Here is a 25,268-nt window from a genome sequence, read left to right on the forward strand (position 1 = left end):
ATTTCACATTAAATAGAGAATATTACTGAAAAGATTGTCTATACTCCTGCTACAGGATTTATAACAGCTGCGGTTGGATTTGACAATTTCCATGATTTGCTATTGGGAAAATATCTTTGAAATATATAAGGAAATGCAAGGTCGAATGGCAGTCCAGGAACAAATTGTACTCGTAAAGAAAAAAGAAAAGTGAGCGCAATCTCTGGATTTATTGTTCCAGAACTTTGAGAATGACTGATGTAAGAACTGCATGTGCTGCACCGTTAGTGTGTACTTGTGTGGGTGTGTGTGCGCTTACTTGCACATTCTCCTAGACTGACTTAGTGCACAAAATACAGTGTTAAAATGCAAATAAGCACTTTCTCAACCATCTACACTGTGTTGCGTTGATTATTTCATATGGTTACGAATATTGAGTCCAAATGGGCAAAATAACTATAAATACTTATGTATAGTTGTCTGTTTTTATTATTCCTGACTGGTGTTGCAATGTTTGCTATCCAAAGAGATATTTATGCTGTTAAGCAATGCTTTGGTATTTCTACAGATAGAAAAACGTGAAAATGAATTACCCTAAGTGTCAGTCTTTCAAAGAACATTTAAGGTACACCATGGTAGGTAAAACAGGTTTCAAAAGGACAATGTCTACAGTATGCTACGACAAAGGTTGCCAAGTCCCTGAAAAAAATATAAAAATAAGGTACACCTCATTAGTAGTGTCAGCCTGCCTGATAAGCATTATTCTTAGTTCTTTTTTACCCAAACTTTAATTTATTAGGTGCATGTTTAAATGATATTAAAAATAACAATGATCAGCAATGTATTTTCATTTTATAAAATTATCAAATATATAATACATGTGCTACTTAATTTAAACTGTTTACCATGTCCTGGGTCTCTTGCTCTGTATAATTCTTCTCACCACAACGTAATCTATTTGAATTTGTTTTATTGCCACATTACTGTAGTAGGCCAATAAATTCACAAAAATATGTATTTATGAAAAATACGGGATCGTGGGGATCGTCTTCCAAAACGTACGTTCAAGACAAAAAAGAAAGCACTGCTTGAAATAGCCCTAACATCTTAATTCTAAATTCTTTTGGAATCTGTCAAACCATTCACAGAGATCCTAAATATATCTTTTTTTTAGATATTAATCAAACCATTCACAGAGATCCTAAATATATCATTTTTTTAGATATTAATCAAAATCAAATTATACTTGGATATGCCAATAAGATTGAATGGGTGATTGGTCAAAAATTATGTAAGCGTATTGCATTAGCCTTAAAAAAACTTTTTTTAAAGACCTGGCCATTTTTCAAATTCATTTATTTTTGGGGGGAACATTTATATATATATATATATATATATATATATATATATATATATATATATATATATATATATATATATATATATATATATAAATGTTCCCCCCAAAAATAACTGATTTTGAAAAACAAAAAACGGCCAGGGCTTTAAAAAAATTTTTTTTAAGGCTAATGCAATACGCTTACATAATTTTTGACCAATCACCCATTCAATCTTATCGGCATATCCAAGTATAATTTGATTTTGATTAATATCTAAAAAAAATGACTGGGTAAATCAGTGTTTTGCCTCATTTATTAACAAACCCATCTAGATCATATATATATATATATATATATATATATATATATATATATATATATATATATATAAATATATATATTTATTTATATATATGATCTACAATAATAGGTTAGGATCTCTGTGAATGGTTTGACAGATTCCAAAAGAATTTAGAATTAAGATGTTAGGGCTATTTCAAGCAGTGCTTTCTTTTTTGTCCTTAACGTTTGGAAGACGATCCCCACAAACTCCACCCCCTTTTTCTGTTTCAGTCCACAACTCACATGGTCGGAGCAGGCGGCCACACAGATGTCTTGTGGGGCTTTTCCAACACCCTCCTTCACCCAGATTAGGATTCCTAATCCTTCCTTAGCTGTTCTTTCCTCTGGCAGACGGCGCTCTGGCAAATCAAAAGCACGTTGGGAAAGGTGATGCCAGGGAATTAGGCAAGAAAAAGGTATACAAAGTTATTTTGAACTGCAATGCAAATGGCACCAATCACATCATTCGTATCGTATTATTTCAACACAGTGCAATAATGAACACTTTTACGTGTTCACATTTTGGACCAAAAGTAAAAATAAAAATAAAAACTCCAATTAGATCCCATTGATATGTTCATTTTCATTGTGGTTTATCTCATTCCAATTTCAACAAGTTACAAAAACAATTGAGATTTTTACATTGAGAATTTTGACCAACAAGTCACAATTTGTGAACGAAAAAATGCAGTGCCGCATCTTTGAATTTCCTGTCATTCTGTTTTAAAATGTTGCAAAAGCAATTGAAACTTTGAACATATTCAAAACTTTTACCCAAAGATCATACTTTTTGACCAAAACTTTCCATTAAATCCCACGTATTCAAATAAATTCAGATTTTTGCCATTATTTTTTTACTTCATTATTGATTGACTTCTTCCCATTTCAACATATTAAAAAACAACTGAAATTTTCACAATCACAATTTGGACCAAAATGTCACTGTTTTCTAACAAAAAAACGGTTTGCTCTTGCATTTAAAACAATGGTTTAGGTCTTTTTTTTCTTAGTCTTTAAAAATGTTTTGACCAAAAGCTTTTTACGGAAGCGTATTGTATTCACCTTAAAAAATAATAAAAATAATAAAAAGCTCTGACCGTTTTCCCCCAAAAATAAATGAATTTGAAAAACGGACAGGGCTTTTAAAAAAAATTTTTTTTAAGGCGAATGCAATATACTTACATAATTTTTCACAAATCACCCATTCAATCTTATCAGCATATCCAAGTACAATTTGATTTTGATTAATATCTAAAAAAATGACTGTGTATATCAGTGTTTTGCCTCATTTCTTAACAAACCCATCTAGATCAATGAATGTTTAATTTGAACTAAAGTTAGTTACTTCAGTCTCATCCAGCTTCATTGTAGCCTTCTAAAGTGGGCTGCAAAAGTTTCTGACCTTCCTGACTAGCCATTTTCCCACTGCGCAATATATTAAATCCATTTCAACATAAGCAGCTCAATTGTATAAATCCTTTGTTGATTTAGAGCACTCATTTCCAACTCAGCATGGTCATAAGGCCCACAGACTGCGAGGCAGATGTTGCCTACTTTGTCCTATTGTACCTGTTAGCTTGATTTCACAAAAGGCACTGGGTGTTTTTTCAGTGCAATATGATGCCGCTACAGATAATGGATGGATCGAATGTGACACCAGCTCAACAAGAATGAACCCGGCCGGATTCTTCTATTCTTTCAACGCTTCATTCAATTTCGTGCATGTCAGCTACGATTCTTATGTTTCATCTGCTATTCAGCATCACCTCCGAGTTACCCCTCTAGTCATTTCACAGCTACACCCCCTCAAAGCCCAGGATAATAGACTGACCGGCGTTATGACGCACATTGCTTCGGTCTCTGGAGGGGCTTTGCACACACAAGCATTCACAAAGGCTTGGGCCTGCCTAGTGTGAGCACACACAGGCAAAGGCAGGTATTTACGTCGGAAGATAAGTAAGTGACGCCAAAGGATTATTGTATCAGCAAACCTTGTGCTGATAGCATGCTGTACTGGATTCTTGGCTTTTGTTTATGACACTGTAAAAGGTGATCATAGAAGCAGATAAGTGCCACGTGTCAACAGCAGAGAGCAGATTGAAGGATTTTGTGGCTTGAACGAGTGGAAAAGACATATTTCCGCAGGAGGCCCTTGTCAGAAAAGCCAACGTCACTTTCTTATTCCACTAGGATCAAATACAGGAAGTGGTATCAAACATTCAGTCGCAAAATGATGTAAGAGTAAAAATTCAATCGCTGTCTATCAATGTATTGTCCAATCCCTGTCTTTCATTGTGTGGCTATAACTGACGTGAAGAATTGGATTGGATTGGATAACTTTATTCATCCCGTATTCGGGAAATTTCATTGTGACAGTAGCAGAGGGTGATTAGACAGAACAACAAAGCAAAAGCACAAAGTACAAAGCAAAGCAAAGTAAATGGGATCATTAATAATCACCAAATCAAATCATTAAGACAGAAAAGCAGCAAAAACACAAAACGAGCAAGGGCTGCGTTATTTGTTTTTTAATTCATTGGCTGCTCTTGACAGTGACAGACGAACCAGAAATTCGTGGGAAATTTGATATTTTTACATTTACCACAGATCAACTTTTCAAAATTATGAATTGCAAATACTAAAATTAGGAAAACAGATGAATGACCTTCGTGCTGTTCTCACATTTTTCATAACTCATTAGCTGCTATTGACGACGATGGACGTCCATTCCATTTTGATTTGAATGGTTTGAACTTCTGTCGCTATCAGCGACAGTGAATGAGTCAAATAAAACAATTTATGTAAAGTGGGCTGGCATGAGTATTTTACTATAAAATTAATCGACAACTATTTTGATAGCAAATGAATAATACTTTTTGTCACAGGAGTTGCAGGGGTGTTGGAGCCTATTCCAGCTAGGAGTGGGGATGTGGAACGAAACCGGAATACCCGGGGAAAACCCACGCAAGCCCAGGGTGAACATGCAAACTCCACACAGGAAGATCTGAATCTGGTAGTGAACCCAGAATCTCAGAACTGTGAGACGGGAATGCTAACCACTTTTTCACTGGGCCACCCCATTTTCATTCAAGTAAAATAAATAAGATCTCTGACCTGTTTTTGGTAGTCTTTGATTAAAGCAGGCAGATTCATTTCATTATTAACCCATATGAAATATTTGCAAACATAGTCTTATGCTTCGAAAAACACCTACAAAATATTGTTAATTCAATTTTTACAATTGAATACTATATTTGATGGTTTACCACTGTAAATGCCCATCAGTTGACTATTCGCAAAACTACTCTACGATTAATTAACTATCATAAAAATAATACTTTGTGGCAAGCCATATTGCAAAGTTTTGTTAAGAAGAAATATACACGTGGATGCAGTCCTCAATGTGATGATTTTTTGTGACGCACGGGGGCACATGGCACTTGTGGCGTGAATTAGTGGAGAAGAATAGACACTTGTCTGTCTCTGACGTTATTCATGCTGTGTTTTGACTGCAAAACCAATTGAAATCAATGACCAAACTAAGTGGCTCTTCTGTTGAGACTTCTGTTAATCATTGAAGGTAAAACATTTGTAGTGTTGTGCAGAGATGAATACATTTTTGTGTTTTAATGGAGCTAATGGAGCGCTTGGGTGAGCCACTAATCACTTCCTGCAGGTGTTATGTTGGATGGAAATGTGACAACTGTAGATGAGTCATTGCTTTTCATTGAACAAGCAAGTTGATATAGTTGAAAGTGAATAATTCAGTTGAAAAAATGATGGCAAACCTTTCGATCGTTTGTCACAACTTAAGACTGAGTGATGAGGATTTTTTTCCAGAAATAAATCTATTTTTTAAAGGCAACAATCAGTAAAATAGAGAGAAAACTAAAAACAAAACAAAAAAAGTTGCATTCTTTAGAACAAGGGTGTCAAACTCGGGTTGGTTCGCGGGCCGCATTAAGGTCAACGCCATTTCATCTGGGCCGGACCATTTTAGATCTAATATTTAGATTATTTTTTTTTATTATTTTTTTTTAAATTGGATTAAAAGAACTGGATCAAAAGCCCTAAATAGTCAGTTTTTATAGATCTAAAACAATGCTTATTTAAGCAATTTTTTCTTAGTAATGGAAAATTTTGTTTTTCATTTCAAATGGAAATTAAATATTGATTACAATTTACAATTATTGATTTAAAAGGGGGAAAATCAGGAAATTTAATATTCATCTATACCAGGGGTGGGCAAACTATTCCACAAAGGGCCGCTGTGGGTGCAGGTTTTTATTCCAACCGATCCAGCACAGACAGTTTAACCAATGAGATTTCTGCAGAAAACAAGAAGCACCTGACTGCAATCCACTGATTGCACTTGTTGGACACCAGTTTGGTGAAAAGGTGTCCCCTCAATGGATTGGAATGAAAACCTGTACCCACTGCGGCCCTTTGTGGAATAGTTTGCCCACCCCTGGTATAGACGTATATTAGATTTCCTGATTTTCCCCCTTTTAAATCAATAATTGTAATTTTTAATCATTTTTTTCTGTGTTTTTAGTTCAAAAATCATTTTGTCAAATCTAAAAATATATTTAAAAAAAAGCTAAAATAAACATTGTTTTAGATCTATAAAAAAATGGAATATTCAGGGCTTTTAATCCAGTTCTTTTAATTCATTTATTAAAAAAAATCTAAATATTATATCTAAAATTGTCTGACACCTCTGTGCTAGAGAAACTTGCGTTGTCTTCACTGAATGGAGTCAATGTGGTGCTTTGTTTTTATACGCGTGCAAAAAGACTGGAACCTCGACGCTGAGCAGGCATTTAAACAGTTAGGATCGTCAAACATCTATATTATCATATAAAAGCTCCGCGACCCTGTCCAGGATTAGAGGTGTTGAAAAAGAATGGATGAAATACGGAAGTGGAGCAAACGTAATCTAACTGTATTGCCTGGAAGTCTTATGAAATGAGCTGGCTTTTCCCTCGTTACCTGGATGTTGCAACTGATGTTTAGGTGGACTGAATTTATAGGGGCTGAATATTAATGCTAAATAAATTAAAAAAAAAGAATTGAACTCCAGTGTAACAGATTTACTACCATACCCCTGTAATTGGCTGATTTCTCAACCGCTGCAATAAATGAGACATTCCTTCCTTACTACCATTTCAAATAATTGACTTTATTCTTATGACGTGTAATCAATGGTTTTTATTTCGCAAACTTCATTCCTTTTACTGCAGTCACTAATATTCCTAATTATGACTTGCTTTCCGGGTGCAGCAAAAAGCGATAAAATGTGTGTGTTATGTAATGATAAAAAAGATGTCCCCTTTAATGTGTACTGTGTATTTCATAAAGTAGTCTTTTAGTATCACCTAAAATATGGTTTTTTTTCTTAACTAGAGATTTTGCAGCTTTTGATACAGTTTTTTTTCCTAGAAGCCCTTTTTGTCCTTTCTAACAGAGCCATGCTTGTAAGAGGTAATGTGAAAAACTAGACTGGAAACTAACTATGGGATGAACTACAATGACGATTGTAAGGGAAACAGCAGTTACTTGCTTTTCTGGTTGAACGCAAAAAACTAATAATTTCCTGTAAGTTTACCAACGGTTCAGAATAGAAGATGATGCAAGATACCAAAATAAATGCGATAACAGTTGGATCCCTGGTTAAAAATGAATTAAAAGGGTTAATGGGTGACCAGAATTTCCAACATAAATACATAACTAGAGGAGCACTCAGAGAGAGCAGACCTCCACATGAGCAGGCCAATTCAAAGCATGGCCATATTTGGGAGTGTGAGCACTCTATTGAAGTATGAATCTCTTATGAAATTCCTTTTCTGACCTAATATGAACTTTAACCTCATTACCCAAAAAATGTAGTCCTAAAATGTGACCCTACAACGTCGTCACATTTTCTGTTTTACATTAAAAAACATTTCCTACAAGCTTATGCCTTTTAGTCATTCTTTAGCTACCGCCAAATTCCTTTTCTGACCCCTGTGACCTCTAATCTCATTACCCCAAATGTAATCACTTCTTCCATTTCATATTACTAACCTTTCCTGCAATATTGCTAACAATGCCTTTATTCATTCTTGAGTTATTTTGAACACAAACATACATACAGAACCGAAATCATAACCTCCGCCTACCATAGGTTTCACCTATTGGCGTAGGTAATTAAATCAATAATTAACTGCGCCATTAAAGTAAATCTTGAAAGTAAATATTTCAACTAAGCATATTTACCGACAATTATTTGTTCAAGAATGTATTTATTTAATCTCAGTGTTCCTCCTCCAATTGGTTAATGTTGCGCTAACACGTTCCATGATAATGACCTTGACGTATGCCCGATGGGACATTTGGCTTAAAGTGTGTCTACAGACATTATTACAAGTCTGAATGCCTCCCTTTGTATGTGCTTGCACTATCAGAAACGGCATGTGAATGCCAGTTAATTATCGTGGAAGCGCCATTGCTGGCAAAAGGTTTCAGCTCTTTCACCAAAAATCGGACTATTGACTAAAATCATGAGTGCCTAGTTGCATCGCGTGAGTCCGTTCTTTTAACCAACACCTTCCTGTTAGGCACGTCTTGACTGAAAGAATGTCAGATATCGTCATTCTGAACTTTACCGCAATGATGCAGTATCTGCAGATGAAAGAATACAGACGGCGTATCATGATGACGTGTGTGGTAATGTCATGGAATGAGGAAGCTTTAAAGTTGGCACATAATTATGCAGTTTGACATAATTAATACCACAACCATTCGAGGTTTTTTAAAGATGTTTTTTGTAGACGCTTCCCAATTTTAGAAATATGATTTTCATTATTTTACAACTGAAAATTTTATATAGAGTGAACAATATTTTGGGACTGAAAAATAAAATAAAATTTCAGGTCAAATGTCAAATGATTGTAGTAAATCACGAATTTGGATCAAACATTCAAAAAATATCATTATAAATAGATGGGTGTGTAATGTTACAACAAGGGTAATAGTTCATGGCCTATTTTCAACTCTGGCACAAGCCTTACCTTTGGTAATTTTTATGGGCGTTGGCACAATCGACTCATTGGATACCACCAAAAAGCCTATCACTGATGGTGATAGATATCCAATCCATTTAATCTCTTCTAGCCCTCCAGTTCAAATTCATTGGACATTTATCAACATGAATAGCTGCAAATTAGTTTTAAAAAAAGATCAATCTTTAAAAAAAATCATTAACTGTCACTGTTCAATCTTTTCAGACCAAGAGGAGCAAAAGAACAAATATTCTTTTACCGCCGGTCAAAGTGGATTGATTGGTCGTCTAGCGGCGTCATTGGTATTTAAAGGTCAGCATTCACAGCTAGTCTTTCCATTAATTTATTTATATTATATATTTATTTATTTATAAACATATTTATTACCTATTTATTTATGTCTGAAATGTATTTTCCTGTGTCTGTATTCTCAGCCTCTTGCTACTGTGACAATGAAATTTCCTTAATAAGGGATGAATAAAGTTATCTAATCTAATATATAATAAACTTCATGTTTATTGCTGTCAACAACAGGCGATGAGTTAAAATATTTTGGGGAGATTCCGCTAAAAATGCTCCATCTTAAAATACAAAATATGTTCAGTTCCTGCCAGCCCTCCCAGTTCTGAATACTCCGGCTTCCTCCCACATCCCAAACCCCCCGTAACACTCGTGAGGAAAAGCACCAATAAATAATTTTAAAATATTATTTTTACTTAAGACAAATGCAAGTGAAGAAAAAAATGGGCGAAGGAGTGGTTAGTGCATCAACCGCACAGTTCTAGGGTCAAGGGTTTGATCCCAGATGGCTCCTCACTGTGTGGAGTTTGTATGTTTTTTTCCGATGTTGCGTGGGTTTTCCCCAGGTACTCCGGTTTTCCCCCACATTCCAAAAACATGCATGTAAACTAGTTGAAGGCTCTAAATTGCCTCTAGGTGTGAGTGTGAGCACGAGCGTGAATGGTCGTCCATCTCCTCGTGCCCTGCGATTGGCTAGCCAACAATTCAGGGTGTCCCCAGTCGTGTGCGGTCGTTTGGTCGCCGGTCTTTTGGTCGCCGTCTTTTGGTCGCCGTCTTTTTGTCGCCGGTATTTTGGTCGCCGTCTTTTGGTTGCCGTCTTTTTGTCGCCAGTCTTTTGGTCGCCGGTCTTTTGGTCGCCGGTCTTTTGGTCGCCCTGACCCAAACAACAGGCGACCAAAAGACCGGCGACAAAACAAGGTAAAACAACACGGTCTACGCATCAATAAAAGCCAACAATGGCCCTGAGCAGTTTCACTGAGCGGACTGGGTGTGTATAAGAGTTTGTATGTACATGAGTTGTCCCCTTAGGAAGGGACGTCAGTCAGGGTCTTAACAAGTTCTCCAACAAAACACAATAAAAGTACGGGAAATTTTGAGCTTTTCTTTAGCCTAATAATTAATAGGGCAATAAGTATGACTAAATAATAATTCACAGTTTGTATTTAGGGAATTTGAGCAACGATTTAAATGGTAATTATCAATAACCTTCCGGCGACCAAACGACCGAGTACCGTCCCCATTCGCTGTGTCTGCGGTCGTCAAAAACAATCGAAGCAGTACTGAAAAATCGACCTCCGTAGTCTCACCAGCGCTTCGTTCTTTTTGGACATGTTGAGTCAATGTTGAGTACGGAATAACGTTCGCAATTAGTGGTGGGGAAATGTATGAGCCAATCAACTAGCTCTAAGTGTCCCGACCAATATTTAGCCGATTGTGTATTTAGCTCTCATGCATTTGCGAAAATGGCCCAGGAAAATTATTGGAAATAATTTCGGTTTGGCGACCAATAATTAATAATTTTTTAGCATAGACATAAATATATTTACATCGTGAGTACACAGTTCAATAACCTAGTCTTTTATGGCACAACTCCTTATCTGATCTCTGTAACCTTTGACCCTCTGTCTTCTCATCAGATAACCTAACCTACAAATTTGAGTCCAATATGATAATCTGTTATCGCAAAACTCCTTTTCTGACCTTTATGACCTTTGATCTTATCAACCAATGTATTTAATCACCACTTCTGTTTCACATTTCAATCATTTCTCGATCGTTTGATAAGAATCCCTCTATACGTCACTGAGTTAGCTGGAACTTAAAAATACAGACAGACATAAAGAACTAAAACCATAACGCACAAACAGGATCATTCATTGGAGTTCAAAAACGTCTATCACTGCAAACGGCAGCCAATCCAATCTACAAATATTTCATATAAACAGTCTCAAATTCAATTAGTCACGTGAACAACTTCCTCTCTCTGCACTCTCTCTCTCTACTCTCGCTCAAACATCACGTGGTGACACATCTCCACCACTGACGTCACCCCCTCCCATCTCCCAGCAACCCCTCCGAGTGCGCTGACGTCACCGGGAGCCCGAGCCACGGCGTTGCCTGGCAACGCCCGCCTTACGCTCGTGCCCGGCCTTGCTGTTCACTCGGCTCGGAGCTCTGACGCGAGTGTGACGTTAATGAGCTAGGTATCAATTTGTCACGGGGGGGAGGAAAAAGAGGAGGGGGAGGAGGAGGAGTTCCCCCGCTGGCTCTGTGAGTAGCAAAAGATCCACTCAGCCACATTCCGGCAGAAGGCACCGGCACAAAGCAGCTTCCTCGTCACTTTACGCTGCGACCAGTCCAACTTTCCGCTTCTAGTTTTCTCCTGTGATGTTATTTTCTTGGCTTTCTTCAACAAAGAATAACCCGAAGACAGCATAAATGTACACATTGTGAGGTAGGACTACTATTTCATATCATTTGATTATTTTTTTTAATTTTACTCAGCAGAAGTTTATGTAATGAATTCCTGTTAATGAACGTCACTTTTTTTAATACAATAACCGATTGCTCCCAAAATTTTAGTATATGAGCTACATTATTAGAGAGGATTTTTTTCCTTTTTACCTGTAAATCTATATGTTCTTTGACACAAGCCCAACAATATGAAACAAATAAACCATCTTAAGATACATCAAGATCAAATCTTTCACTGCCATGCATTTATTCAATAAAAATCTAATCCATTTGAACTGTGATGACTGGAATGATCATGTTTCACTGCCATTGATAGCAATATACGCCACATCTTGTGGCTTGCAGTGATCAAATGAGTGACAATTTTTAACTTTTAAAACTAAAAAAAGAAAGAAGGATATTCAAATTGTTATTTCCCTTATCTTTATAATCTATAAAATTCTATATAAATATATATAAAACAGAAAAATAATTAAAAAAAGAGAATAAAATCTAAAATAAGTCAATAAATAAATAAGATAATATTTACTTTCAATACTCTTACTGTCAGCCCATGCAGCTACACGTATAGTATTTTCAGAACATGTGTGTGATAGTCAGAAAAAGAAGAATAAATGTGCTCATTTTATTAAAAACTCCAGTTAATGGTGATAGACATCCAATTCATTTTGATTGGAAGAGAATGACAGTAATAGAACAAGTCAAAATGGATTGCACGTCTATTACCATCATGGTCAATAGAAACTTAAATCATATTTAGGGCATTCCAAGAGTAGTGCTGATCTATTTCCTGATGGTTTATTGTTGTAAATTGTAATTTCTCAAAGTTACTGTGTTGGTAATGTAAAAATAATTCATTTTTAGACCAACTCTAGCAGAATAATTGATAGACAATTAGTTAAAAATGTATTCTATTGGTGTGTACATACTTGGTGGTATGGTGGTTGACTATATCCTACACACTGGGGCTGCCACTATCATTTTGATATTATCAAAATATATTATCAGATTAATTTGGGCTTTAACATTTTAGTTTAGTTTTGGCTTTTTAAAACATTATCTGATTGATTTTTCTATGACTAAATAATCAATTAAATACTCAAAACCAAAATTAATCAAATTAAAATGAGTAAAACAAATCGTTTAAAAAACATTTTTGGAAGAATTTCATAGTCCACAATTCATTGACAACAACAATGCCATTGACAGCACTTGACGTTAAATTCTATCCAGATTTTGACTGGCTATGGATAGTAAAAGGGAGTGCCCTAAACCCATTAAAATTGACTCTCCTCATTTTGTCTTGTTTTGTCCTCATTTTAAGTGTTTTGTAATGGCGTGAAAAATGCAAAAGAATGTTGACTTAGAGAGCGTCCATTCTATCTCAGGCCACTAGCCGCACCATGGTGATCATGTCAGACAACAGCCGGGGGGCCCAGGGAAGACCCCTGCAGGTGGGCTTCTACGAGATCATTCGCACGTTGGGTAAAGGCAACTTTGCCGTGGTCAAACTGGCAAGGCATAAAGTTACCAAAACACAGGTCAGCAGAGGATTATCCTTGTGCGTGTGTTTGCTTATTTTTTTCTATTATTTTGTAAGGTTAATCCTTTTTTGTTCCAGGTGGCCATAAAGATTATCGACAAAACCAGATTGAACCCGTCCAATCTGGAGAAAATCTACAGGGAAGTGCAGATTATGAAGCTGCTCAATCACCCTCACATCATCAAACTCTATCAGGTGGGTTTGATTAGTATAGTTCTTTGTTTTATTGTTGTATTAGTAGTGGCTATGCAAGTTAACCAACTCATTAGTGTGGAATATTAACTGATTATTTGGCATTGACGGCAACAGAACTTCAATCCATTTAAACTTGGAGAAACTGGCGAACTGAATTAATGAATTTTATTTTTAATATAAATATTTGTCAACATTTAAAAAAAATACTTGTAGTAATTCCTTATTGTCATTGTTTAATTATTATTTTTACATTATTATTTATTTTACTGTATTATTTAGCTCGTTTTAAAATTAATGGATCGTTATTCTGCAACCTTTGTATCTTTTTTATATGTAAATATTTTGTATACTTTGTATTTCTTTAAAAATTAGGAAAATTTTAACTGTTTGTTTTACTTATGCACCTTAAATTTGCCTTTTGTGCTGATTTATCAAACCCATTTTAAATGACTGATTTAATAAGTATCTGCAGTGCAGTGTTCAGTAAAATATAATTTTATATATATATATATATATATATATATATATATATATATATATATATATATATATATATATATATATATTATTATAGGTGACAATAGAAAGAATTTATAACAATGCATACTTTACTATCGTCATATTGACATACTTTAGGTTAGCGTAAGAGTATTGATTGCTACTATTTTTTTTCCTTTTTCCATCTTACGAGAAGGAAGTGGTTTATTTTTTACCAAAATGAGAGCAACGTAGTCGTGGAACAATGCATGCCTGAAATATTTTGTCTTTTTGACGTTATCATGGGTGATTCCTAGGAACACCAGGGTCACTTTGGTTGTCGGAGATTAGCGTTAAAACCAATTAGCTTCCTCTGAAACTAAGTGCAATGTGTATGTTCGTCACGTGAAGGCTTTCCCTGGCTAATTAAATTGAAGAATTAAAGGAAGGAATCCTCTCAGTCGGCTTTACGTGACACGCGGCTGGCAAGCGCAATACACCGCCACGTAAACAAACTTTCTTTGTTTTGCTTTCTGGCTTGCATTTACTGAGTTTTTGCTACTGAATTTAGCGGATTATTCATTGCGAGAGGCTCCGAAATCCTTGATTATAACTTTTTTCAGACCGAAATGATTAGTTTGCTGTTATTTTGTAGCTTTTTAGTGCACATAAGTGATCAAATCTGATTGTACTACTGTTGTTTTTGATTCATTGAATATGCTTTCTAAATGGGTTTATTCTATTCTTCAGTCTTTGTTGTGAAAGTGCTTTATAAATTGAGTTTATTGGCTTAGATTCATTTCAATTTGTGCTAGCACCAGTCAGTTGTTGTATTTTCGAAATTTTAAACGGTTGCAAGTGAAAAACAATATGTAGTTTTTTGCTCTTTTGTTCTCAGTTTATAATTTATTTTGTAAATGAAGATGGTCCTTTAAAATATAAGAGTAAAAAGAGAATATTTATAAATTTAATACATAAATGGTTACTTAGACATTAACCGTCACATTTTTTTGTAAATAATATTCATTTTTGCATAATTCCATAGGTTTTTTTTCCATTTCTTTACATCCTGTGTACTGTATTATACTTTTTCACGTAAACAATACCTAAGTCCTAATAGAATGAGGCTTAATGGACAGTTATTTATATAATGTTGATGATGTTATAGGAATTTGCTTCCCTCAACATGACGTAATCCTGGTAATTGACATAATCCTGCTAACATACAGACACTCTTTGTCAGAGAGAATTCTAACGATTACATAAAATGACTGGCTATAAGACTCATTGTTTTAACATGTGATTTGCTCAGTCTGAAGGGAAAATCTTGCTACACAGCATCATTAAGAATGTGAATGATGAGTCTGCATTCTTCCTCGGGCGCGCTCAAATTGTGTTTTTTCTTCTGCCGGGTCACACTTCCATGGTAGCTAGTTCGCAATTTGACCTCGGGTTCACTTTTAGCTATCAATATTTTATATTTATATATATTTTAGCACCCTGACGTCGTTAACTAGAAGTGAAGTTACAGCGCCGCTTTTTGTTATCAGTTGAAATACCTTTCGTTACATAAGTGCCATCCTCAGTTCATTCGACCCTACCCGGAGTGCTTTCTGAATAAATAAAACATTTGTATGAAATGGCATAAAGAACGGATTTCCGTCTTGTGTTGTCAGCTGGCTGGTGAACTCATTGCCATGTGAGCGGCCATCTGAACTGCCGTCACTGTTTTTAAGAACCCATGTGTTGTTTGAAGTATTGTTTAAAATATGTCTTAAGGTCATTGGCTGATTATAACGGTGTGTTTCATTGAGTATTCCTTTCTGTTTTTCTGAAGGTGATGGAGACCAAAGACATGCTGTACATTGTGACTGAATATGCAAAAAACGGAGAGATGTTTGGTGAGTATTTTAAATAGCTTTTCAATGTTCAATGTAGCTTACAAAATCTCTAAAACATTTATTCTAAAATGATATTTAGTGTACTTCAGACTTAACATCTCCACAGCAATATCATCTAATACTATAGAAAATATATAACCATCAGTTCTGCATGTATATACCCTTACTACTTAATACCCATTGTTGGCTGGGATACATAACGAAATGAATCTATATATTTAATAAAATAATTTAAAAAATATAGAAAATGTGAAAAAAGTGAAAACAGTGTTGTGGTGGTTTAGTAAAAAACAGAAAATATATTAAATTCAATTAAAACTCACGTGCAATGAATGGCTGTCCGTCTCCATGTGCCCAGCAATTGGTTGGTGACCAATTCAGGTTAGGGATAGACTTCAGAAGGCGACCCTTGTGAGGATAAGATTACAAAAAATGGTTGAAAAATTGACATTGGCTGATAGTCTTCCATGTCAGAATGCATTGGACATTGATGGCTGTCATTGACAGCCAATGAATCCATTTAATAAAAAAAATGATTACAATAGTAGGAAGGTTGTTGATCTGCTTCATAATTTCAGTGTTGTAAATTTGACAATGTGACTTCATTGTCTATGTATTCCGGCAGTCAATGGCAGGCAATGAGAAAAAAATAAATAGTGCAGCTATGGGAGACTTTGATTGCCTAAAAGGTTTCAAGCAGAATTTTTGCACAACAGCTAAGAGCTGCAATACTATGGAATTCTAATTTCCATGGCAACTAACAACCACAATAACATGGAATTCTTATTTGCAGAGCACCTGACATCAAACGGCCGCATGAGCGAAGAGGAGGCGCGCAAAAGTTTTTGGCAGATTCTCACGGCAGTCGACTACTGCCATCGGCACCACATCGTCCATCGTGATCTCAAAACTGAAAACTTGCTTCTGGATGCAAATATGAACATCAAGCTGGCCGGTACGCCTCTTTGTTTCAATCTTAGTTTTCACGCTTGCTAATTACTGCTTCAACTCTTGTTCTGATTAACTGTGATAACACTGCGCGTGGACCCCTGGTACGTCAGTACACATGAGAACATGTAGTTCCAGTCACAGCTGAACAGTGTTCACAAACAAGCTGAATTTGAGTTCAATGCTCTTGCAACAAAAAGAGCCTTGTTCTCTAAACTTTTCCCACAATGTCAACAATTGTCTAAAATGTCCTTGAGTTTATACTTTAAAATTCATACTTTTATCTCAACTTAATCAAATATAAGCCATGAGTCTTTCGTTGGGGTGTCAAACTCATCTTTGCACGGTCCACATTTTAGTTGTGAAAAAAATTGTAGCTGTTCTATTTTAAAGTTGTTTAAATTCATTTTAGTGATTTTATTTGTTCAATTATTTTTAAGTGTGTGGAGGACTACAGAAATATTATCTAAACTTATTGCTTTACCAAGAATCATGAAAAAAACAATAACTGTAATTTTACAGGCCACAAAAAATGACAGAGGCAGCCAAATATGAACCTGGCCTTGAAATTGACATTTTGTAGAATACAAAAGTTGCAATAGAATAATAAATATTTTGGTGTGCAATTGCAGACTTTGGATTCGGGAACTTTTACAATGCGGGAGAGCCCCTGTCGACATGGTGTGGCAGTCCCCCATATGCAGCCCCTGAAGTCTTTGAGGGCAAAGAGTATGAAGGGCCTCAATTGGACATCTGGGTAAGTTGTTTTTTTGTGTTTTTTTTTCATTTTTCGAATCAAAATTCAGCATTGCTAATCTAAATTTCATGCTAACAGAGTCTGGGTGTGGTGCTATACGTGCTGGTATGCGGCTCTCTTCCCTTCGACGGTCCCAGCCTTCCAGCACTTAAGCAAAGGGTCACCGAGGGACGCTTCAGAATCCCCTTTTTCATGTCTGAAGGTAGCTTTCAATAAGCACCAGGACGAAATGAATGGTGATCAATTGTTTGTCTTTGAAAAATATTAAAGCCTCAATGTTTCTAAAACATTACCTCCAGACTGTGAAAACCTCATCCGCAAAATGTTGGTGGTGGACCCGGCAAAGAGGATCACCGTGGCTCACATTAAACAGCACCGCTGGATGCTGGCTGACCCCTCGGCGGCACGTCAGACCCTCAGCCACTCTCTGACTGATTATAACTCCAACCTTGGGGACTATAGCGAGCCTGTGTTGGGCATCATGAACACCCTGGGGATCGACCGCCAGAGGACCATCGAGGTGAGAATTTTCAAGATACCTTTCGAGGCCTCTTACTTTACTAACTTCATTATTTTGTCTTCAGTCATTGCAGAGCACCAGCTACAATCACTTCTCGGCAATCTACTACCTGCTTCTTGAGAGGGTCAAAGAGCACCGCAGCCAGCAAATGAGTCGTCAGTGCGGAAGCTGGACCCAAAGGCAGAGGAGCATCTCGGACACCACCGGAGCCGAGGTGAGTTCTTCTGCTGTGATGTTAGGGAACTGCTTGAACTGATCTGAGTTGCTAACAAAGATTTTTTTAAATTGCAGAAGGTCATGGTTAAGGCAGACTGCTTCAGAACAGCACCGTTCTCCATTCCCAACAAAAACATCACTCCGATTTATCCGGAAATGGAGTTCGATCAAGGCGGATTGTTCCAGCGTGTGGTCTTCCCAGTGGAGGCTAGCTTCAACAGGCTACTGTGGAATCGCTCCATATCGCCCAACAGTTTGCTAGAGACCAGCATCAGCGAGGAGGTGCGCCCCCGGGACTTGGAGGAGGAGGAGGCGGTGCAAAGCCTAGGCCCATTGTTGCCAACTGCCGCCACCTCACGCCGCCACACTCTGGCTGAGGTGTCTGCACGGTTACACCAGTGCAACCCTCCATGTAAGTAGATCAGTTACAACTGGCGTTCAGTCCATGCAGTTTCTGAAGTCAGTCCTTGTAACGGCTCGTTCTTTCGTTCCCCCAGGTATTGTTGTCAGTCCATCCGACGGCGCCTCTTCTGACAGCTGCCTGAAGTCGTCATCCAGTCCCACTGCTACTCCGCAAGCACCTACGGGTGGCGATGTGTTATCACCACCTGAGGGGGCACTTCTGCTCACTGGCGCCCCCCTGGCCCTCTCCTCGCACCTTCTCCCCCAGATCCAGGGGAGCCTTCCTGCAGCCAGCTTCCAGGAAGGTCGCAGAGCGTCTGACACCTCCCTGACACAAGGTACTGTTACAGAACATTCCTATTGGTCTGTTTTTGGATCTCATGCTCCAACCTTGACCAGATGACAAAACAGTATCATGTAAAACTCTCCCATCACGCTTTGCAGGTCTTAAAGCTTTCCGGCAGCAGCTGAGAAAAAACACTCGCACCAAAGGACTCCTGGGTTTGAACAAAATCAAAGGTTTAACAAGGCCTGGGGCATCACCTCCGTCCTCTAACCGCGGCAGTCGGGGATCTCTGGGCCCGGCCCTTTCTGAGCACCGAAGCATGTTGGAAGAGGTGCTGCACCAGCAACGGTGAGACCCGGAAAACAAACCTTCGCATTTCTCAAACTGACTCAAATTGACTTTTTTTTGTATTTTTTAGGATGCTGCAAATCCAGCACCAACCACAACAACCTCAGGTCCAGAATACTCCACCAGGACCCACCCCAAATCCTTTGCTGTTTCTGTCCCAGCAGCAGTCAACGTCCCCTCCACCCAGTTCGGTATTCACTCCATCTCCTTTGTTTGAGGCACCCTCACAACCTACCGGGCTCTGGCAGCACATCCCGGAGACCGCCTCTTTGTCTCCCGTGGCCTCTGCCGCTTACTTGCTAGAGGCACGTCTGCACATCAGCCCACACGCACACCACCACTATGCCCAACTCCACCATCACCTCGCCGGCCCGCAGAAACAGCTGGGCACTGTGCACTTTGACGGCAAAAATATCACCTGGGCTGTGAGCTCGCCGTCCAGCACCGAGCCGGGTCTGACGGGGCAGACGCAGCTGAGCAGCTGTGTGATGGTCAAGTAGAAACAAAATCAAGCAATCTAAACCCTAAAGGGTACACTGTTAAGATAAGCTAAAAAGAGCAATAACCAAACTGTGCACAGAGTGACTATAGAAGCAATAATCGACCATTTTCAGCAAGCACAGGACTGGAGCGAGGACCAATACATTTCACTTCTTCATAATATACATCCCTCTGGCTTGGCCTTTGTCTCTCCAATTACCAGAACACCTTGAATATCCTGGATGAAACTGTGATTTTTCTTTGAGAATACGTCAAAGCTGTGCAATTGCTGCTTTTTTTTACCTCAAAATAATGCGACTCTCAACTGCCTACAATTGAGAAAAAAAAACATATTTTTGGGAGTGGGACAAGCACAACAACTACACTTTTCAACAATACTGCGGAACTGTGGAACACCTGTCTGGATCCAACCTAATTGACTGTGGGAGCAGCTGACATGCTCCGAATAGATATTTTTGTTATTTTTCACTTCCTGTTGTGAGACTTTAACTCCCTTTGCGAGGAAAATGAGCAATACCACGTCGTCATTTTAGATGAAATGGAGAAGGAACAACATAGGAGTTTATGTTATCCGTATTACACTGGTGTGGAAGCATATTTGGAAATTTCCTCCCATCCCGAGAATGCGGGAACGGTGCAATAGTTTCACGAGACATAAGATGGTTACAAATGTACAGGTACGAGTCATGTAATTTTAAAAGACTGACATCTAGAATTTTCTTTTGCTACCAAAGATCCGACTAAAATCCGCCATTTACACACTACTGAGTGGTCCACGTGTAGCATGTTCCTCAGCCAAAAATGAAATAAGCTTGGGCTACTCCCAAATCCTAATGCTGCTTGTTGTAGTATCTTCTGCTGGTACAGTCACAACCTAGCAATATACGGTATAGTGTATTCAGCAACAATGTGTAAAATCTAGTTAAAACATTTTTTTCATGTTTTTGTTTTCACTTCCATGTAGGAAAAACATTGCAGTGTGGATGTCACGGGTTGTTTTCGCTCACTACCAACGCGTGTGCCTTTTATGTGAACAAATGTGCAATGTTTGAGCTTCTGGCTAATGTGAGCAAAGGCAGGATTGCACATTTTCCTGTTACTGAAATGGGTTCAAGTTTTGTCGTGGAAGAAGAACACTACATTTCTTGATGCAATGTGCCCCTTTTTGATAATGATTTTGAATAATTAGATCTATTTCATGTTTGTTTTTCCTGATTTGTTACTTGACCGACCGTGTGCGTGCGCTTGGAATGGTTGTTGAACTGTATGACTGAAGATTGTTTATTTATGTGGCTATTTATATGAATAAAGATCACTTCCTAAATGGACTCTGGTTGGAATTTATTTGTCATACATCCATCACACAGTAGAGAACAAAAATAATTACTATATATAGTGGTGTGAAAAAGTATTTGCCCCCTTCCTGATTTCAGTTTTTGCATATTTATCACGAACAAAGGTTGCAGATCATCAAACCAATTTTAGTATGACACCGAGACAACCCAATGAAATAGAACATGCAGTTTCTAAATGATGATTATTTTTATCAAGACCAAAAATTTTACAAATTTGTCTGCCCATCTGTGAAAAAGTAATTGCCCCCTGAACCTAAGAACAGGTTGTGCCACCTTTGGCAACAATAACTGAAATCAACCATTTACGATGATTTGTGATGAGTCTTTCAAAAGGCTTTGGAGGTATTTTGGCCCACTCTTCTGTGCAGAATTGCTTCAATTCTGCAAAATTAAAGGATTTTCTAGCATGAACAGCCCGTTTCAGATCACACCACAGCATTTCAATAGGATTTCTTTTCCCACCGTTTTTCCCATAGCCATCAGGACTCTGAACTTAAGTTAGCACGACACAAAATCCCTTCTGTGCAATAACTTCGGGGTCTGCAATAACAATGTGCAATATCTTAGATTGTGCAATATTTTAGAATTTACATTGCCAGGATTTGACTTTTTATATTTTTATATTACTTATGTTTGTTTTTTTACTGGGAAAATGCACATTGTGGAGTAGCACCACCAATTTTGTTATACGCAGCTGTGTATGATGACAATAAAGGCTTTTGATTTAAATCTGGACTTTGAGTTGCCTACTCTAAAACCTTCACTTTGTTTTTTTTGTTTTTTTTACCCATTCAGAGGTGGACCCACTGGTGTGCTTTGGATCGTTGTCATGCTGCATTCTCGAAGGGCGCTGGAGTTTGAGCGCACGAACTGAGGGCCAGAGGTTCTCCATCAAAATTTGCTTTTAGAAAGCAGAATTAATTATTCCATCAATTAAAGCAAGTCGTCCTGGTCCTGAGGCAGCAAAGCAGCCCCAGACCATCACACTGCCACCACCATAGTGTTCTTTTGATGGAATGCTGTGCCATTTTTTCACCCACTGTAACGGGTCACACACCTTCCAATAAGTTAAACTTTTGACTCATCAGTCCACAGAATGTTCTTCCAAAAGTGTGGGGATCATCAAGATGTTTTTTTGGCAAACGTAAGACAAGCCTTTATATTCTTTTTGAACAGCAATGGTTTTCGCCTTTGAACTTTGCCATGAATGCCAGTGTTTTTGTTATAGAAGAGTCATGAACATTGACCTTAACTGAGGCCTCCAATTCTTTCGATGTTTTTCCAGTTTGTGAGCTCCTGGATGAGTCGTTGCGCACTCTTGGAGTAGTTTTAGCTGGCGGACCACTCCAGGGAAGGTTTGCTACAGTTCCCAATACTCCATTTGTAGATTATGGCGGTGACAGTATTTCACTGGAGCCCCAAAGCCTTGTAAATTGATTTGTAACCTTTTCTAGACTGAGATGTCCGTTTACTTTTTTTTGCATTTCTTCTGGAATTTCTTTGGATCATGGCATGATGCTCTGATCTTGTAGCCTACTTCACTTTGTCTGAGACATTCTATTTAAGTGTTTACTTGATTCAACACGTGGTGGTAATCGGGTGCGCGTGTTGCCTCAGCTTTCCTACAATTGTAATTAGTCACAATGATTTAACAAAGGGGGGCAATTACTTTTTCAAAGAGGGCCAGACAAGTTTGTAATTGGTAAATATAATCATCATTTAGACAATTTTCTCTTTCCTTGGATTGTCTCTGTCTTATACGGAAATTGATTTGATGGTCTGAAACCTGTGTGATAAATAAATAAATAAAACACAGAAATCAAGAAGGGGGCAAATAATTTTTCATGGCACTGTATACTACAATATTTTTGTTTCCAGTTTAGCCTTACACAAGTTAAACCACTCAAGAATGACGAACACTGTTCCTATACTAGGTGGCAACTATGTTTACTAGCGAAAAATTAGCATTTCAGTAACAACTAGTGTGTTAGATAGCGAAATATGTTGGTAAATCATGGCAGACTAGCCAGTCACAGCGGGCTGTTTATTTTAATTAAATACAGCTTGTCAACCAGCAGTAAGGAATGCTGTCAAGCTGAAGAAGGAGTCCTTCACCGATTCCGGAGCAGTTAAGTTAATTAGTGCCCTAAATGAACCAAGAGTCAATTGCATGTAAACTTGTAGTGTTGAAAAAATATATATAACAAAAGCATTTCGTTTTTTGGTCCTCTTAACACAGAGCATCTGAGAACAAAAAGTTCTAAGATCAAAACTGCCTGGCAGCCCAAGTCCAAAGTCGGACAGTGCGTGTTAACAAACACATTCACCCACGGCCCCCCGACGTGATCTCATCCATCGGATTATTTATATAACTTCTTTGAGAATGCATGAAGACATTGGAATGTGTGAAGTCATGAGGGGCGCGAGTCATTTTACATAACCATTGAAGGTGTCATGACCACTGAAAAAAATGCTGACTACTGCCCATGACTATAGCAATGCATTCCCGGATTTACGTGCATATATATCAGAGCTGCCACAAAGTCAGGTATTTTATTTGTTGATTATTTAACAATTATTTTTGCAGTGAATCAAGTCATTGGTTTAGAAAATATGTTTCGTGCCAATGGCACCCAATCCATTGGACTGGGAGACGAACTCACTGACTGCCACATCAAATCACTTTGAACTGAAAAGGATGACAGTAAATGCTCATACTGTTTTAAATTAATTACATTATAATGGTTGATTTTATGAGGAATTTCCTGGGCGGACTGTGACTTTTTCAGTGCCCGTGGCGGTGCTAGACTTTCAGCCCATTTTGAATGGGAGGTTAAAATCTCTCAGAGCTAATGAATTGAACATCAGCCAATGAGTTATTTACTGTTTTACAACACTGGGCGCAGAATTTTAGGTGCAAATCTGCACTTCTAGCAAAAAAAAAAATCTATTTCAATTTCAGATTTTCAGTTTAAAGCTTGTATGCTTTTTTTAAACCAATTGTCTATGTGTAATGCACCACCCGATCGTGAAAGTAAAAAAAATAGATTAGATTAGATCTAATTTAATCTAATCTAAAAAAAAATCTGCACAGATCTATCCATGGGCCCTAAAAACAGCACAGGAATAGTTGAATGGAAACTGAGCTATTTTCCAAGCCATGTGAACCCAAAACCCTACTTAGGTTTGTTTGTTGACTTTGCTGAGTGCCCCATTCATTCTCTTCCTGCCAAAGACCTCCATAATGCGCTGTGACGCATCTGTCTCCTTTAGCCGTCACGTACGCTCAATTAGCAGTGTGCTTATCCCTCATGTCTTCATGGCCGACTTCCTGACAGTTCTGCTTGTATGTTTGCGTTTAAGGCTGATGTCACGTCGCACTTGTTTACTGTTTTAACCCATTCACTGCCACAGACAACCACAAACATCGAATCCATTTTGAAAGAAACATGGCAGGCTGGCAATGATCATTGAGAATTAGCTGTTTTCATTGACACCAATGTAATACTCCATGTGAAATTGTTGTTTTCATCTTATAAATACTCATTATGATCTCGCATATGTACTAATGCTATGTTAAAGCAATGAGACTTTTATGGAAAACCTACCTACATTGTTTGACATTCAAATGACGGATAAAATGATCTCACAATGCATAAGTGAAAAGGATTGCCAGATTTTAAAAAAGTGGGATAAATTAATGTTGGAATAAATACTGAAAAGTTAAAATTTCAAATAAGTAAATTACACTATTGAAATCAAATAAGTAAATGAAATATTTTGAAAATTACACATTGAAAATTGATCGTGATAAAAATGAAATAAGTTGAAATGAAAAATAAATGAAGTATGATATAATTATAAATACAAATAAAAATGTGAAATAAATTGCTGATGTAAATAAAATTCAAAATAAATGTGTTTAAAAAATAAAAATTTACCTGTGATTAGCTGCCTAGCAATTCAGGCTCACTCATGGTTGGGCCCCATAGTTAGCAGAGATAGGCTCCAGCACCCCTGGCGACCCTAGTGAGGATAAGTGGTTCTGAAAATGAATGAATGGATGAAAAAAAGTAGATCAAATGAATTAATTGCATGTTGAAATTAATGAACATTTTTAAAAATACAAATGAAATAAGTGTCATAAACGTTGAAAAAAATGAAAACTTAAATCAATTACCATTAAAATAAATACATTAATATTGAAATACTGAAATAATCTCAATATTTGATCACAAAATAATTTATTTAATTATGCCTTAATTCAATTTTGATGGTCTTTCATAAAATACGATGTTTTTTTCCTTATAAACTCTGAGAAATTCTTCCCAGCCTTCATT

The 25,268-nt window shown here is 37.3% G+C and overlaps 1 protein-coding gene and 1 long non-coding RNA gene across 3 annotated transcripts in view; one reads left to right on the plus strand and one right to left on the minus strand.

Annotated features, from left to right (window-relative positions):
* Positions 1-1,841: 1,841 nt before the first annotated feature.
* Positions 1,842-25,268, minus strand: part of LOC144086958 (uncharacterized) — a 30,022-nt gene continuing 6,595 nt past the window's right edge. Inside the window, exons 3-5 of the long non-coding RNA XR_013304615.1 lie at positions 24,870-24,973; positions 15,919-16,003; positions 1,842-2,020 (exon numbers count right to left, since the gene is read on the minus strand). This is a non-coding gene — a long non-coding RNA (uncharacterized LOC144086958). The remainder of the gene's footprint in view (positions 2,021-15,918; positions 16,004-24,869; positions 24,974-25,268) is intronic.
* sik1 (salt-inducible kinase 1) lies at positions 11,282-20,901 on the plus strand. 2 transcript variants are annotated; one of them, XM_077617165.1, is made up of 13 exons: positions 11,282-11,459; positions 12,868-13,020; positions 13,101-13,217; positions 15,532-15,595; positions 16,389-16,550; positions 17,176-17,300; positions 17,379-17,502; positions 17,600-17,820; positions 17,885-18,034; positions 18,112-18,448; positions 18,534-18,776; positions 18,883-19,072; positions 19,143-20,901. In XM_077617165.1, exons 2-13 carry the CDS (start codon positions 12,883-12,885, stop codon positions 19,570-19,572), a joined length of 2,301 nt encoding a protein of 766 aa, XP_077473291.1. In that variant the 5' UTR covers positions 11,282-11,459; positions 12,868-12,882; the 3' UTR covers positions 19,573-20,901. The 2 variants fall into 2 exon arrangements, with proteins under 2 accessions (XP_077473291.1, XP_077473292.1); XM_077617166.1 differs by lacking the exon at positions 12,868-13,020.

This window comes from Stigmatopora argus, chromosome 13 (genome assembly GCF_051989625.1).
Source record: "Stigmatopora argus isolate UIUO_Sarg chromosome 13, RoL_Sarg_1.0, whole genome shotgun sequence".
NCBI classification, from domain to species: domain Eukaryota; kingdom Metazoa; phylum Chordata; class Actinopteri; order Syngnathiformes; family Syngnathidae; genus Stigmatopora; species Stigmatopora argus.